General features: G+C 32.9%; 1 protein-coding gene across 1 annotated transcript in view; it reads right to left on the bottom strand.

Annotated features, from left to right (window-relative positions):
- The window catches only part of RANBP9 (RAN binding protein 9), an 80,893-nt gene that overhangs the window by 25,592 nt on the left and 39,940 nt on the right, over positions 1–15,361 (bottom strand). The window contains exons 3-5 of the mRNA XM_074335205.2: positions 12,423–12,475; positions 11,363–11,530; positions 6,654–6,676 (exon numbers count right to left, since the gene is read on the bottom strand). Coding sequence (XP_074191306.1) covers positions 6,654–6,676; positions 11,363–11,530; positions 12,423–12,475 — 244 coding nt within the window. The remainder of the gene's footprint in view (positions 1–6,653; positions 6,677–11,362; positions 11,531–12,422; positions 12,476–15,361) is intronic.

Here is a 15,361-nt window from a genome sequence, read left to right as displayed (position 1 = left end):
TCAGAAACAACAGGAGTACTTTGTTAAAATACTGAGAAATATAGTTGCACTAGACTAGGGGGAAAAATGGTATTGTAAGGTACACAAATGTACACTGACTTTTAATACTCAACAAAACTAGCAAGTTAATAGAATTTTAATCTAAAGACAAGTGAGATACTTACTACAACCTTCTCATTTCACTAGTGAGAAAACTAAGACCAAGAATCTAAGGGATTTATCCAAAAGCACACAGCTTATTAATGGCACACATAAAGGATAAAAACAAATCCTGTCTCTCTACTTCTAGTACATTACTTCTTTCCATTAAATTCCATTACAGAAGTATGACGTACTTTAAAACAAAAGTCTATAAAGTCAAAGACTCTTCATAAAGAAATCAATAGAGTAAGACAATCTTCATTAAGCCGAGTTTATAATCCTGACACTCAGAAATGTCCAAACAGAGATGCTTTTAAAATCGCTTGCTAAATTTTCTTGACAGAAAATAGGAAAATAACTCCTATCAACACTATAAAAGAAAATCACCATTTATGAATACTCTGACAAAAATGTGCTATAAAAAAGTTTAAAACTTCACTGTGACAAAACATGCCATAAATGTCAAGACAAATGGACTTCATGTGACAAAAATCTGCCATACATGTAAGAAAGGATCAATATTCCAAATACAAAAACTACTCTCACAACACAGGAGGACAAAGATTACTAGTTCAATTAAAATATAGAGACACTTAACCTCACTCAATTTTTTAAAATGCAAATAAAAACAAGATGATTTTTTCTGTGTATCAGGTTAAGATTTAAGACTCACAATACCCAATGTTGATGAAGGTTGAGAAAATAAGCCCTCTCATCCACTGTACACAGAAATGTAAACTTATATAATCTTTTAAGAAAGAAATTTGGTAAAATCTATTAAAATTGACTAAGCAACTTCACTTGTAAGAATATCCTACAGAAAAACAAACATGCAAAGATATGTGTTCTGTAGCATTATCTGCAATGGCAATTGAAGTGTCCATTTATTGGTGGTATTATTATATACCACATTCATCGAAGCTCAGACTCCAGTAATTATAAGATATGCCATTATTCTATGTCTAAGACAAAAATACTGTCCATTAAACTCTTAAGGTGCATCCCCATTTCATAACTATTAAAATATGAAAAAATGTGCACCTTAGAATTGTGGTAGTACATCATACATTATAATAACAAGCAAAAAGAAGAGTAAAAAAATGTGTGTACAAAGATATCCAATATATATTACTAATTGAAGAAAGCAAGCTATAGAATAGTGCATCAACTACGATCCCATCTTTTCTGTAAACATTTAAATGATGGCTGCACTGGCTAGCCTAAGTTTAGAAACAGATCAGGAATGATAATCACTCAATTTAACATAGTCATCATAACTAAAGAGGCTGGGATTTTGAGGAACTTCTCTTTTGAACATTTCTGTATTTATAAACACTTATTATTTGAATATTTAACACTATATATTACTGCTGTAATCAGAAAGCGATAAAAAACTGAAAACAAAAAGTAATTATACTTTTTATACCACTTAACCTTAAAAAACTGAAGAATTTGAGGGAAGGGGATTAAGAACACAGCTTTTAACTGGCTCAACTAAAAATTTAAAAATACATAACAGAATTTTTGACTTGTTATAGATTTCTAACAGCAGAACAAGGTAACGGTTTTTAATTTAGTCACAGTTGTTCTGCCATCGTCACTAATTTCATTTTCGTCACTCCAAGAAGTAACCCCCTACCTATTAGTAGTCACTTCCCATTCCCATATCCTCATCACTGTAGCCTCTGACAAGCACCAATCTACTTTCTGACTCTACAGATTTGACTATTCTGGATATTTTGTATAAATGGAATTACACAATATATGGTGTTTTGTGACTAGTTTCTTTCGTTTAGCATAACATTTTCAAGGTTCATCCATGTTGTATAGCATGTATCTAGATTATTGTTTTATGTAAAACAATGTTTCCCAGGAAATATTCACATTCTCATTCTCTCTCTCTCTCTCTCTCTCTCTCTCTCTCTCTCACACACACACAGTATCACTCCTGCCTATGTAGAATTAGACAGTGAGAATAATTTAACTCTATGAAAAGACTAGGAAAACAGATCTCATTTCTATTACCCTATGAAAAAACAAAGGTAAATATTAAAAAATACTATTCGAAAGCTAAATATACACAATAAAATCATATTCTCAATAGCAGTTGTAGTCTATTATATAACATTGAAAAGATTTTTTTCCACGAAAAGGAACACAAATAATGTACGTATCTATAAAAAGTAGATTTCAAATCAGCCTAAGGAACTAGAAAGCAGCATCATTTTAAGTAAGAATAGCTTCTATAACAAAAGGAATTTCCTAACCCCAAAATGAATTAGTCAGTTTATAGATGGGACATTTCTTAACTTGGTAATATGAGCTGGGGAAGAAAGATTATTCTGAAGAAAATCGAAGGTGTTCAAAGCTGTAGAAACACCCTATGTTCCATGATAGGTACAGTACAGACCAGATAAACTGTTTTGTTCTGCAAAAACACTCTACCAGGATTTTATGCTACCACAGGAGAGTGAAAGCTCATGGGTACAGAATGTATAAACACGTGTTTGATGGTTCCTGTAGGGGGAAGATTAATTTTTTCCCTCATTTTTAAGTAGAAGAAGGGTATGTTGCATGTGGAAGTCCCAGAATATCTCAGTCATAAAACTAAAGAGCTATCAGAACCACTATATTAAAAGGGAACTTATAACCACCACCATAACCACCACTTCACCCAGTTACAAAGTTGAATATCACCACTGGTTAACTATAGACAAGGCAAAATGTAACGTGATTCAAAAGTGGGATAAAAAATAATTAGAAGGTTACAAAAATAGTCAACATATCTACAACCAGCTAAGCCTTTTCCAAATGATCACACTATCTATCAACGAGGAACAAAAATGAACAAAAAATTTGCTCCCGCTGACAAGTTGCTTAGTGCCACAAAAAGAGAAACACACACAAAAAAACAGCTATTAAGCTATTTAAGCAATTCCAAATGAAACTCAAGTCATTCCAAAGCCTCTGCTATGGTTCCGAACCACATCAACCCACCTACCAGCACCCGCCCCACTCACCAGCATGGGCACCTACACGCTGTGACCACCCTCAGCACCGCCCCCCACCCCCACCACAGATGCGCTTCTCTAAAGCCTACCCCTTTCCACTTACACAAGTGATCACATCCCCACTTGTCTACCAAGGGTATGATCACTGTTACCTTTCCTCTCTATACATCACATCAACTGTTTTGCTCACCATTGAATCATTCTCATCAGCAAACAAACATCCTGCTAAATCTAACAAAAACTCTTCTATTGCCCCCACTTCTACCACTAGTTACAACATTCCATTTCTTTACTCCCCACTGTGGTCAAAATCCTCCAAAGTTGTCCACAGTCTATAATTTCCCTCTTCCTCTTTTCTCTTTTTAATCAGGATTTCTCCATCACTCTGCTGAAACTTTCTTGAAAAGGTCATTAGTGACCTCCACTCTGCTAAAGCCACTGGTTGATTCTTGGTCGTTACCTTCTGTAATGTATCCCAGTGGCATCTGACACAGCTGATTACTCCTTCCTTCTTGATACATTTTCTTCACTTGGTTTTTGAGGACACCCAATTCTTAGTCTTTCTCCTACCTCAGTGACTGCTCCTTCTCAGTTTCTATGTGTAGGTTCCTTCTCTTCTCCCAAATATGGCATGCCCCAGAACTCATCCTTGGTCCATTTCTCTTTTCTGTCTATATACACTGCCACATCAATCTCATCCAGTCTCATGATTTTAAATTTAAACACTGAAATGCCATTGACTCTACTGGAAATTTTAATTTCCAGCTGAGATCACTCTTTTGAATTCCAGGCTTGTACTACCAACTGCACACCTGACAACTTTAATTTATCCAAAATTAAACTTCAGATCTCCCCCCTTGAAACTTGCTCCATATACACACAGCCTCCTTTCTCCATATCAGTAAGTGGAATTTCTATCCTTCCAATTCTTCAGGCCAAAAATCTTGAAGTCAGATCCTCTTTCTCACATTTTCACTTCCAATTCATCAGACAATTCTCTTGGCTCTCAGTTGGATTTTTAAAAAATATTTATTTACTTATTTAAGCTCTTTAATCCATCTGGAACTTACTTTGGTATAAATATAAGACAAAATCCTAAGATTATGAATTTTTTCAAAAGGCTAAACACTTATTCCATCACTACTTAGTAAATAATGCTTCTTGGTGAGCAATTTTGATCTGAGGACTCTGAATTTTCTTTGGTTTAGCAAAGTTGTTTTCTATTACAACTTCAGATTCTTGTTTTTCTAGGATTTTCTTCAGGAATATTAACAATCTAGAGATTGAATGTCTATTCTCTGCCTGAATTTCCTGTCATTTCAAAACATCTCTGAAACTGAAATGTGTCTTATAATCAACGGCACCTTACATCTGGCCAGGCAGCTGCCACCAACTACACAGGTGTGAATTTGTTCAAGAATAGCTCACTAAAAACTCCAGAACTTGATTCACTTTCCTAGTGAAACAGCTGGATGATTGCAACCCCTAAGACATTTTAGTCAGTAAGCCAACGGAGAAAGGAATATCAGAATCCTGGTTATTGTAAAAAAAAAACTTCTGATAATACCTCTGGCGGTGTTAAGAAAGTGATAGATAGCATGAAAGCCTGCACAGTGCTATCAGGTGCTTGGAAGAAAACATCAGGGACACAGTGAGGAACTCTGAGGAAACATTCTTGATGGCATACAAGACACTGTCGTATAGAAAACACAGACATCAACTCTAAAAAAGTGGTTTAAAAGGTTGGACTCTGAACATGAGGTTTCGGGAACACCTTAATCAATTTATATTGCATATTTTACCATTTTTAGGTGTGCAACAAGTGATATTGATTAAAATCTACTATTTAAATACCCTAAGAGATCAATGGGTAAATATAAAAGAAAAATTCTAATAAAAAAGCATTATATCACAGTTTGCTAGCTCCCCCCCATGTCATATGTGATGCATATTATAATTAATAGAGCCTTAGATCTGGTAAATACGGTATTTAGAATCATACCAGTTCTCACATCTCTAGAGATGTGAGTCACCATCCTCTCTTGCCTGAATTTCTGCAATAGCCCCTCTCAGGTCTGCTTGCCTCTACCCCTACACTCCCCTACAGTCATTTTTCAACCCAGCAGCCTACTTTTTTTATAACTTTAAAAACTGAAGTATCCCCTGATAACTAAAACTCTGCGATGTCTTTGTATTTCATTCAGAGTCAAAGCCCAGGTTCTTAAAATGGCCCTCCAGGTCTAGATGATCTAGCTCACCGTCCCTTCATTATCTCTGACTCATCTCCTAATATTTGCCTTCCTCATGTTTCTCTACCTCGGTTCATGCTATTCTTCAAGCATACGAGACATGCTCCTGCTTTAGTATCATTCATTCCCCTAACTGTTCCCTTTGCTTAGAACATTCTTGATCTACATATCTGTTTAGTTAACGCCCTCACTTCTTCAAGTCTCTGCTCAAGTCTTACCTTGAGCAAAGGTGAGCAAACTGTACGTGCAGTGTTCTGTGGATGGTACTCCCACACTTTTTTCTTTCTTTGAAAAGTACTTAAAACCTTTAAAGATGTTATAACTTACTTATTTTTAATGCATTGTTTATTCTCTAACTTCCCCAGCTTGAGTACTCCAAAAGGACAGAGACCTTTACCTGTTCTCTTGAATGAAGTATCCAAGCACAGAACCTGCCACACAGCAGGCGTGAATATACACTGAATTAATAAATGACTACCATTACTGTACAATCACTTGCTGAAAAGTCCAACGATACCAAAGAAACATATTTCAAATGAATGCATAGTGACATTAAACAGGGTATTTTAATAATCAACTCTGATTTATTTTTTAGCTACAACAAAGTTCACTTGTGCAATGGTGCCCCCTGCAATTTGAAGCATACCATATTTTGCCATGTATAGTTTGCTATTTTTTGCCTAAATTTGTAAGGGAAAAATAAGGATGTGCATTATACATGGGTAGTACTAATTCCATATCTATAGAAATGTTTTTAATTCTTTTATTTATGCTTATGAGTTAAAATTCTAGAAATCAATAACGATATCTGTATGCAAAATAATACTCTGGAATATGATAATTGGTTTTGAACTTACAACGAACTTCGCGAAGAGTCCTTGGCCTTCTATGATATGTAAATATCGTAAACTTGTAACCCGTACATAAAATTTCTTGTACCATAATACATTAAAAAATAAATGCTAAAATTCTTTAATAATATAAAAAACAAGTACTAAATGTAAACAAATAAAAATTTGAATTAAAAAATTAGGAAAGATTATTTTTCCCCTGAAATTTGAGCCAAAAACGTGGATGCACATTATACACAGCAAAATAACGGTAAAATAACGGTAATTTCTGAAGGTCTACACCTATGGTGGCTAGAGAAAGAGCTCTATAAAGAATGTATTCTAAACATGCTTAGTACTGGTTTCTTTATACTTCATTCAGCTAAAAATGCAAAACTGCATTTAAAAAAAAAAAGTCTTACCGGTAGGTCGGTGAAGGCAATACCTGGGAAAAAAAAAAAAAAAAAAGGTGGCATTAGAAGCTATTTTTCAAAGGCGGACTATGGTGACAAGCTAAATTTCTAACTAAAATGAAGAAAAAAATGGCAAAGGCAGAAAAGGAAAAAATCTAAATATAAAATAACCAGAGTGATGTTTTTCTCAACACTAACATAGGTCTGAGTGAATCCTGACCCCTTTTTCAAGATCATCATCATTATTAGTCACACATCAATTTTATTTTGGAGGTACTGCTATTGCCTCCAGGATTTCTGAAATGATTTCAGATGTATCTTCAAAGCTATGTTAGGAACCATGTAAGAAAATTGGTTGCAAAATAGTCACATTTGATTTTTGACTGATACCCAAAATGCTTTATCCAGTTTTATCATTTAATCTTTCTCACCTAGACTTAGCTTTTAAATAATCTGGGGGGGGGGGAAGAGAAAGATTTTCTGTTACCAAAAAAGGTAAACAATGGAAAATGCAGTATTTTTGTTTCTTAAAATAATACAATATTTTTTAAAAGTATATTTTTTAGTAACTTTTAACCACTCTGGGGAAAAAAATAATTCTTCCTTCAAAGCATGAAGATTTACACAGTTGAGAATTTCTCTTGGATGTCCTCTGACAGTAATTTCAACAGTCATGCTCCAAATACACTTGAACAATGTTAGTGTCACTGGAGTAAGTCTACTGGCATCCCAAAGGAACAATTCAATAATCTCCCTTCAAATATTAAAATATATTGCTTATCTGAAAATAATAAACAAACCAAATATTTCTATAGGACCTCATTCGTATGTTTAAAAAGTTTGAGTCCTAGTATAATGAGAGGTGGTATTGGTGAGTTAATCTCAAATCTTCCAGTTTAAACAGACATTATAACAAAACAATAAACCACACATTTTCCAAAAAATAAGGCCATTTGCATTCAATGATCTTTAAGGTCTCTTCCCACTTGAGAGTCTGTGGCTCTATAATTGTGCTATACCATCAGAAAACTATCTGACTACTAAAGTAATAAAGTTAAAAGACAAACTGACTATAAATCTCTACTGTACATGTTTTCAAATAAATGTGTAAATATAGTGCTTTGCAGTTAAAGCCCCTTTAAAAATTATTATAGTCAGTTCATGCTGCTTGTCAAAAGAAAAGATAGAGGTCCTTCCTTCGCCAACCCTGGTAAAATATCCTGATTATTTTTAGCTTCATTAATAAATAGAAAGCAAATTGACTGTGGGACAAATATGAAAATTTATACTAAAAATTTCAGAAGACCAAAAAAGATACAGAAAATAAAGAATAAAATATTACTATACATATCTTTACCATTTTTTGTAACAGCTTAGTGAATTATTTTCTTCAAAGATGACTATTTATAACAAAGACTGCCAAAATTTATGGTTTTAACAAAAACTCATTTTTGTCATTAATTACTAAAATCTTCACTCTTTAATAAAAACTCTAGTGAAAACTCTAACTTAATTTTACAGATTAACATTTTTCACCATTGCCAAATATAGCTACCACAGCCTATACAGTCAGACCACAAAAAGATGCCACTTTAACAAGTTGGTAGAATTATTTAAATACACTGAAACCAATTTTTTTTATATTTTTATTATAATTCCTGATTTGTCAAGAGGCTCTTTGAAAAGTGATCTGCAATTGATGAATGATATTCAATAAAACAAAGTCAAAAAATTTCAAATTAAGTTAACCTGGATACTGAAATGCTTCTCCTTTAATTATTTTCTCAAATAAAAACCTTTCCATTTGTCCATATGTGGTATATAAATATACATTTTGAAAACCTTCATGAGTCAGAAACTAAAGCTTTGGGGTAAAAATTATCTACTTTGGGAAGTACAAGGGAACAGTAACTGAATATTTTATCTTTTGGACGCTAGAATCTGGACCAGAGACAAGCACACGTCTCCTGTAAAGGGCAAGAGTAAATATTTTGTGCTCTCAAGGCCATATGGTCTCTGTTACAGCTACTTAATTCTGCTGTTGTAGCAGAAAGCAGCCATACCCAGTACAAATGGAGGTGGCTGCGCTACAATAAAACTTGAGTTAAAAACCAACAGGAGACCGATTTGGCCCACGGTGACCTCTGTTCTAAAGGAAGAATTTTGCTCACCGGTTTTACCACTGCATCCCTGGCATCTAGCCCAAAGTCTGATAAACAAAGACAATAAATAACACTAGGTGAGTACTCACTACGTGACAGGCACCTAAGAACTGCACATGCATCATTTCAGTTCACTCTAACCTTAATAAGGTAGGTATTATAGTGACACTACTTTATAAACTGAGGCACAGAAATGTTTAGTAACTTGCATAAGGTCACATGGCCTAAATCAGGAGACAAGCCCAGGCAACCAAAGAACCCATCCATATTAACCACTATTATACTATGTGCTTAATATTTATTAACTTAATAAATAATACCGAATGTTTCAAATTTACTTAAAATTAGAATGTAATTTCATCATTAGGTACCCTTCCCTTTAAAGAAAAAAAAAAATCTTTTTTTTTTTAACTTTTCATTTATTTTTAAGTGTGTTTTTCCAGCGCCCATCAGCTCCAAGTCAAGTAGTTGTTTCTATCTAGTTGTGGAGGCTGCAGCTCACAGTGGCACATGTGGGGATCAAACTGGCAACGTTGTTAAGAGCACCGCACTCTGACCAACTGAGCTAAGTGGCCGCTCCCCCACCCCCAAAATCTCACATTTTAAAAATAGCTTTCTTATTCAAGAGAAAATTTCAATTTAAACGTCTCTGGAAAACTGAACAGACAAAAGTAAAAGCACATTGCCTATGATCTTCCCATCTCCCCAAGTAAAATCTCTGGAATAAAGTTTGAAAAACTGTAAAAAGACTAATTTTGGTTTTAAAAACATGTCTATTGAATTTTTGAACCAAAGGTCATTCCTAAAAGATTTCTCCTGGTCTAATTCAAGATTAATTAAATATCTTAAAGCAGCCAAGCCAACTTAGACTATCCTAGTTAGCTTCCTTGATAAGTCAAAGCCAGAATGGTAATAAATAAGTTGAAGGGCCTGTATCCTTCTAAAAACCAGTTGGCCACAACAACCAAATTACAAATACACATGTAATTTGCATGGCATCCTTAACATTCTTGTACCGATAAGAATACAGTTGACCATTGAACAAAGCAAGGGTTAGGGGTGCTGCCCCCTGTGCAGTCAAAAATCCTCATATAACTTTTGATTCCCCAAAAGCTTAAGTACTAACAGCCTATTGTTGACCAAAGCTTTACTGATAACATAGTCAACAGATATTCTGTATGTTACATGTATTCTATTCTGTACTCTTACAATATTTTGTATTCTTACAATTAAGCTAGAGAAAATATGTTAAGAAAAATTGTAAGGAAGACAAAATACATTTACAGTATTGTACGTGTTTATTGAAAAAAAATCCACATATAAGTGGACCCACGCAGTTCAAATCTGTGTTGTTCAAAGGTCAACCATGTATAAGGATCTTTTGTGAACTTGGGACAACCTTTAAGTCGGATAACAAGACTTCAGAATCAATATTAATAATCAGAAGGAAAAATTTAACGCCAAATATAAATATGAAGATACTAACTGTATATTAGGGTATGTTGAGACATTAAAAAAGAAAAACTATTACCAATGCAGCCAGAAATTTAGAATTTTCTACCATGAAATGACAGAAACAATAGTTTTTGTGTTATATTAAAGAACATCTATTGCATGTCTAAGTGTACTATTTGCAGTCTAATTTTCAAACATTATTTATAAGCAAACTGAAATTTCTGCCTTCTGGGGTTATTTAGTTTTGCCTCCTTTCACTTTATCTCATCAAAATAATCTGCCATGAATTAAGGACATTTCAAACAGTAAAAATAATGTGAAACCTTTTTATTTTTAAAGCATCAGTCTTGCTATCCTTCGTACTTTCTGTAATATAAAAACAAAAACTAAAACAACTTCTAAGGAAAAGGAGTTTAACAACCATATACAATTTAAATTTCAAGTATAGTAAGTGTATATTTAACTAAACCCTTAATTTTCTATTCGCCTTACAATGACTAGGTATCTTTATGTTTTCATTAATCTATTTCTTATCAGTCACCTGTCTTTTATTCTTAGGAGTTTTGCTATTATCTGTTTTAATTCTGCTCCCTTTTGCCTAACTAACTTATAGTCAACATCCTTTATCAATCTTTGTAGCAGGCATGACCTTTTAGTGTGTCAATGCCTTTCATTTGGTTGGCTGCATCAAACTTTTCCTTCATTATTACCCCCACGCTTTACTAAAAACTGATAGCCCTTTTTTCTTAGTACCTATTCTAGCTACTGAGTACCTAGGTAGTACCTATTACCTAGAGAATTAGGTCATACTGTGAAGGGCTTTATTCAAAGCAAAGCAGAAAACACTTGGTATATCTATTACTAAAATAAATATCTGAGCATGTGAATTATTTCTCCAGTTATTCCTATATATGTGATAAAATGTGTCTTTCACAGGATATAAATTTTCACCATTTCCTCAACTTCTTCCTGGAACAAAGAAGTAATTTTCAGAGGCATCTATTTAATAAAGAAGAATTACACGATAAATATGACTACCATGCTGTAAGTACAATAATCACAGTATTTGGTTATTTTACATGCAATACATTATCTTAGTACCTAAACTATGTCCATTCTTGGTGTAGAAGCAGGTATTGTTGATAAGGTTAACACAACAGCCAATGACATCACCAGTCGTAAAAGTTGGTCCATAAGGTTGTCCCGTTCCAGAAGAACAAAATGAATGTCCATCATCCCCATGATAACCATATGAATGCTTATCCCAGCCTAGAGAGAAAGTTCCAGTATATTTACAATGATCAGCAAGGTTCCTCTGTACTAGAGCTATTCACTAAGATGATGACAAGATAAGCAAGACGAGAACGACAGATGTAGTACAGAGATAAAACCCCCAAATGCACATTTAAATTCTCAACAATTATATTACATAATTTCTGTATTAAAATACTGTTTACAACATTAAGGAAATTAAATCCAGCACACAGTACACGAAAACATGTATTAGAGAGAACTCCTACCAGAAAAAAAAACATAGCAGGACACATTTTCCATGAATGTTTCCTTTGCTAATATACCAAAGGAATTTTGCTTTGATTTGGTTTAAACACTACACCCCACACACACACACTTTAAGAGATTTCTCTGCCATCTATTTTCAAAAACTCCCTCTCCAATTAATTTTTAACATTAGTAAACAGAATACCAGAAAATATAATCCAATATTCACTTCCATCTGATTAATGGTTTTGAGAAACCGTTCTGCCATCTCAATTCACACCTTCCTTAGTTTACTTTTAATATCAGCCTACATTCCCAGAATATTAGACAACTGAAAATGTGTTAAAAAGCAAAAATGTGTTGGGTAGCAAATGGAAGCAACCACATTAAAATATGTAAAGTAGTTGATACGACTATACATTGGAAATTAAAAATACCAAAACAAAATCCCCAAAGTAAGCAAAAAACAAAACAAAACATTGGCATATAAGTTTTACTAGATAGCATAAAATTTATTTTAAAAACTCAACTTCCATTTTGAACTCATAAGTGATTAAAAATACAGAAAATCACTGTATTTAACTATTTCAAGTTATTACTTGAAAATTTAGCCACGAAGAGATAGCTATAAAACTGTACTATAATTCAATTACAACTGTACCTGGTAGTCTATTCATGTTCACACCTTGAGCAGAAAGACCAATTCCCATGTAACTGTTAAAAAAAAAAAAAAAAAAAAAGGAAGAAAAGCAAGTTATTATGGTTATATAATGGTTATGTATATATAAATTACCAATCTCAAACATTATCAGAACCAAGCCCAAGTTGAAATCCATAGGGTAGCTACAAAAACGGTTATTGCAATTAATTAGAGCAATTTAATAACAGCAAAAAGGGCAATGTTAAGCAACAATAAAACCCAGACCACAACCAATTCCTATAATGATCATTCATAAATACACCCAAAAGATTGGTAATAATTATGCATTCTACTAACGACTACAAAAATTTTTCCAACCTATCTACACATGAACATTTAGGATTAAGACTTCTAAACAAAAAATATAGAGGGACCTGTGGAAGAAAAAAGAAATGTTAAATAAGAAACAAACGTGTTTCCAAAAGGACACAGTAAAAATTCAGATGACAACAACAACAAAAAAGAACATGGATACATATTTGGAAAATATGTCAAATTCATACAAAAATATCTCAAATATTTAATGAAATTATACTAAAAAGTGTGTACTGAAGGGTATCTATACAGTGGTTTTATGAAAGTGTTTTGCCAAATTGTTAAAACTGACCTAAACATGAGACTCAATTAATTTATGAAACTAGAAGAACAAAATCATCTCCACGAAAGAAATACAAGAGGAAAAGGTAATTATTAAGGTATGAAATTCATTTTTAAAAGGTTATAAAATATTAATAGAACCCAATAAATATAGTTCAAAAAGGGAAAAGTATAAATACACTTATAAGTACTGATGCAAAAAAAAAAAATAACACTAAGTAAAAGAGCAAACTGAATCCAATTTGTTAAAAAGCTAAATGACTGTAATTGTATCAAAATTTAAAATGGCATTTGACAAACTTCAGCTACCACTCCTGAAGTAAAATAAGAATAAAAGGGAACTACTTAAATATGACTTTTTTCCAAATCTCATAACAACAAGATATTCAACAGTGAAACACTGAAGCCATTTCCATTAAAATCAGGAACATGGAGATGTCTACAATGGTTAAACAAGGTTTTGAATGTTTTAATAAGTATACCAGTCACAGTATTTACAGAAACCATAAAACAGGAATACAGATCTCTAAATAAGGCTCAAAAATAATATGTCAAAAACTTTAAAAAAAAACAAAAAATGGGTATACTATGTGTCTGGATAACTTGACAGCACAAAAATGGCAATCTTTCTAAAGTTAACATATACATGTAATGGGATTCAAGATAGAGTCCAAATTAATTTTTAAAATGGGAAAATAGGATTTTTAAAGTTCATATCTAAAAATATAGAATTTTGATCACAAAAGAATTTAAAACATAATTTTTGCCCTACTAGATATGAAAACTCAGTTAACTGAATTCACAAAAACAGTATTATTAATAAGAGCATGTGTCAAGTGAGACAACATTAAGAAACAACATTTAGATGTCTAGTCAAGAAGACTCATTAAGTTTGTATTGATTCAGCCCCTTTGTTCCAAATACAACACAGAATGTAACAATTAAAAAAAAAAAAATTAAGGCACAACAAGATTACTGTTGAGGAGAAGAAATTCAAAGCTGTGAGCAGAGACACAGCTACATTAAGGGAAAAGGTGAAGCAGTAACCTCCTGACAAGGATCTGAACAAAGCTGTTGAATGGATCAGTCACTAAATTTGCAATAATCCTAATACCACCTTAAAGAAAACCTGAAAACTGTAATGTACCTGGTTTTGGACGAGAGGCCCAGGAGTTAGAAAGCAAGTACAAACTGTAATGAAGAGAAAATAAGTGCAAAAAAAGAAAGATGAACAAAATGAAGAAAAAATTTAAACTTCCAATCAAAATGAGACCACAAAAACAAAATTCTAAAATATACCAAAAAATATATAAAACCAATAAAATATACAGCTGGAACATGAAATCATTCTAGATGACATCAAACAATGAACAGTGTGACCAGAAAAACCTTTTAAATTCACTTAGGATGTTTAAAAGGAAAAAGAAATCACTATCACTAAAAAACACAGAGGAGCACCAATAGTTACTGAGATAATTTAGCTCGTTATTTTCCAGAATTGAAAAATGTTGTTGAATTCGAAGTATATACCAGATACTGGGGAAGATAAAAATAAATTCACAGGTAGGCACATTGTTGATTATCAATTAACAGACATAATCCTAAAAGCTTCCCAAGAGAAAAGGCAGATTACCTCTGAAGGAATGACAATTAGACTGACAGCAGATTTCTCCCAAGCAGCAGCTGATGACAGTGAACAATGGCACAATATATTCAAAATATTGAAAGTAAAGCACTGTCGACCTAGAACTTAACCCACAGGTAAAGCATCATTCAATACTAAGGGCAAAATCAGATATCTTAAGACATTAAAAGCCAACACTGTAATATCCAGAGACCCTCAACAAAAGAACTATTTGAAGACATACTTCAGTAGAAAGACAGTAAAAACAAAAAATGCATGGGATAAAGAAATGATAATCAGCACAGAAAATGATGAAATATGTCACTAAAATTAATTATTGAACAGTAAACAATACTGTTCAGTTTAAAAATCTATAATCCACATATAATCTAGAATACAATTCAAAATTACTTGACATATAAAGACAGAGGAAAACACGAACCATATTCAAGAGAAAAGACAGACAAAAGAGAATGACCCTGAGAAGATCAAGTGGTTGGAATTAGCAGATAAGGAATTTAAAGCAGCTGTTGTTATAATGTTCAAGGATGTAAACGCTACAAGGATATATGCTTGTATTGAATAAAATGATAGGAATTTCAACAAAGAAAAAGAAACAATAAAAAAGACCAAATGTAATTGAAAAATTTAAAAGGGAGATAAAAAGATGAAGGGGAGT

This window comes from Rhinolophus sinicus, chromosome 14 (assembly GCF_057876585.1).
Source record: "Rhinolophus sinicus isolate RSI-liver-muscle chromosome 14, RSI-T2T, whole genome shotgun sequence".
NCBI classification, from domain to species: Eukaryota; Metazoa; Chordata; class Mammalia; order Chiroptera; family Rhinolophidae; genus Rhinolophus; species Rhinolophus sinicus.
This window is presented reverse-complemented; position numbering and strand designations above follow the sequence as displayed.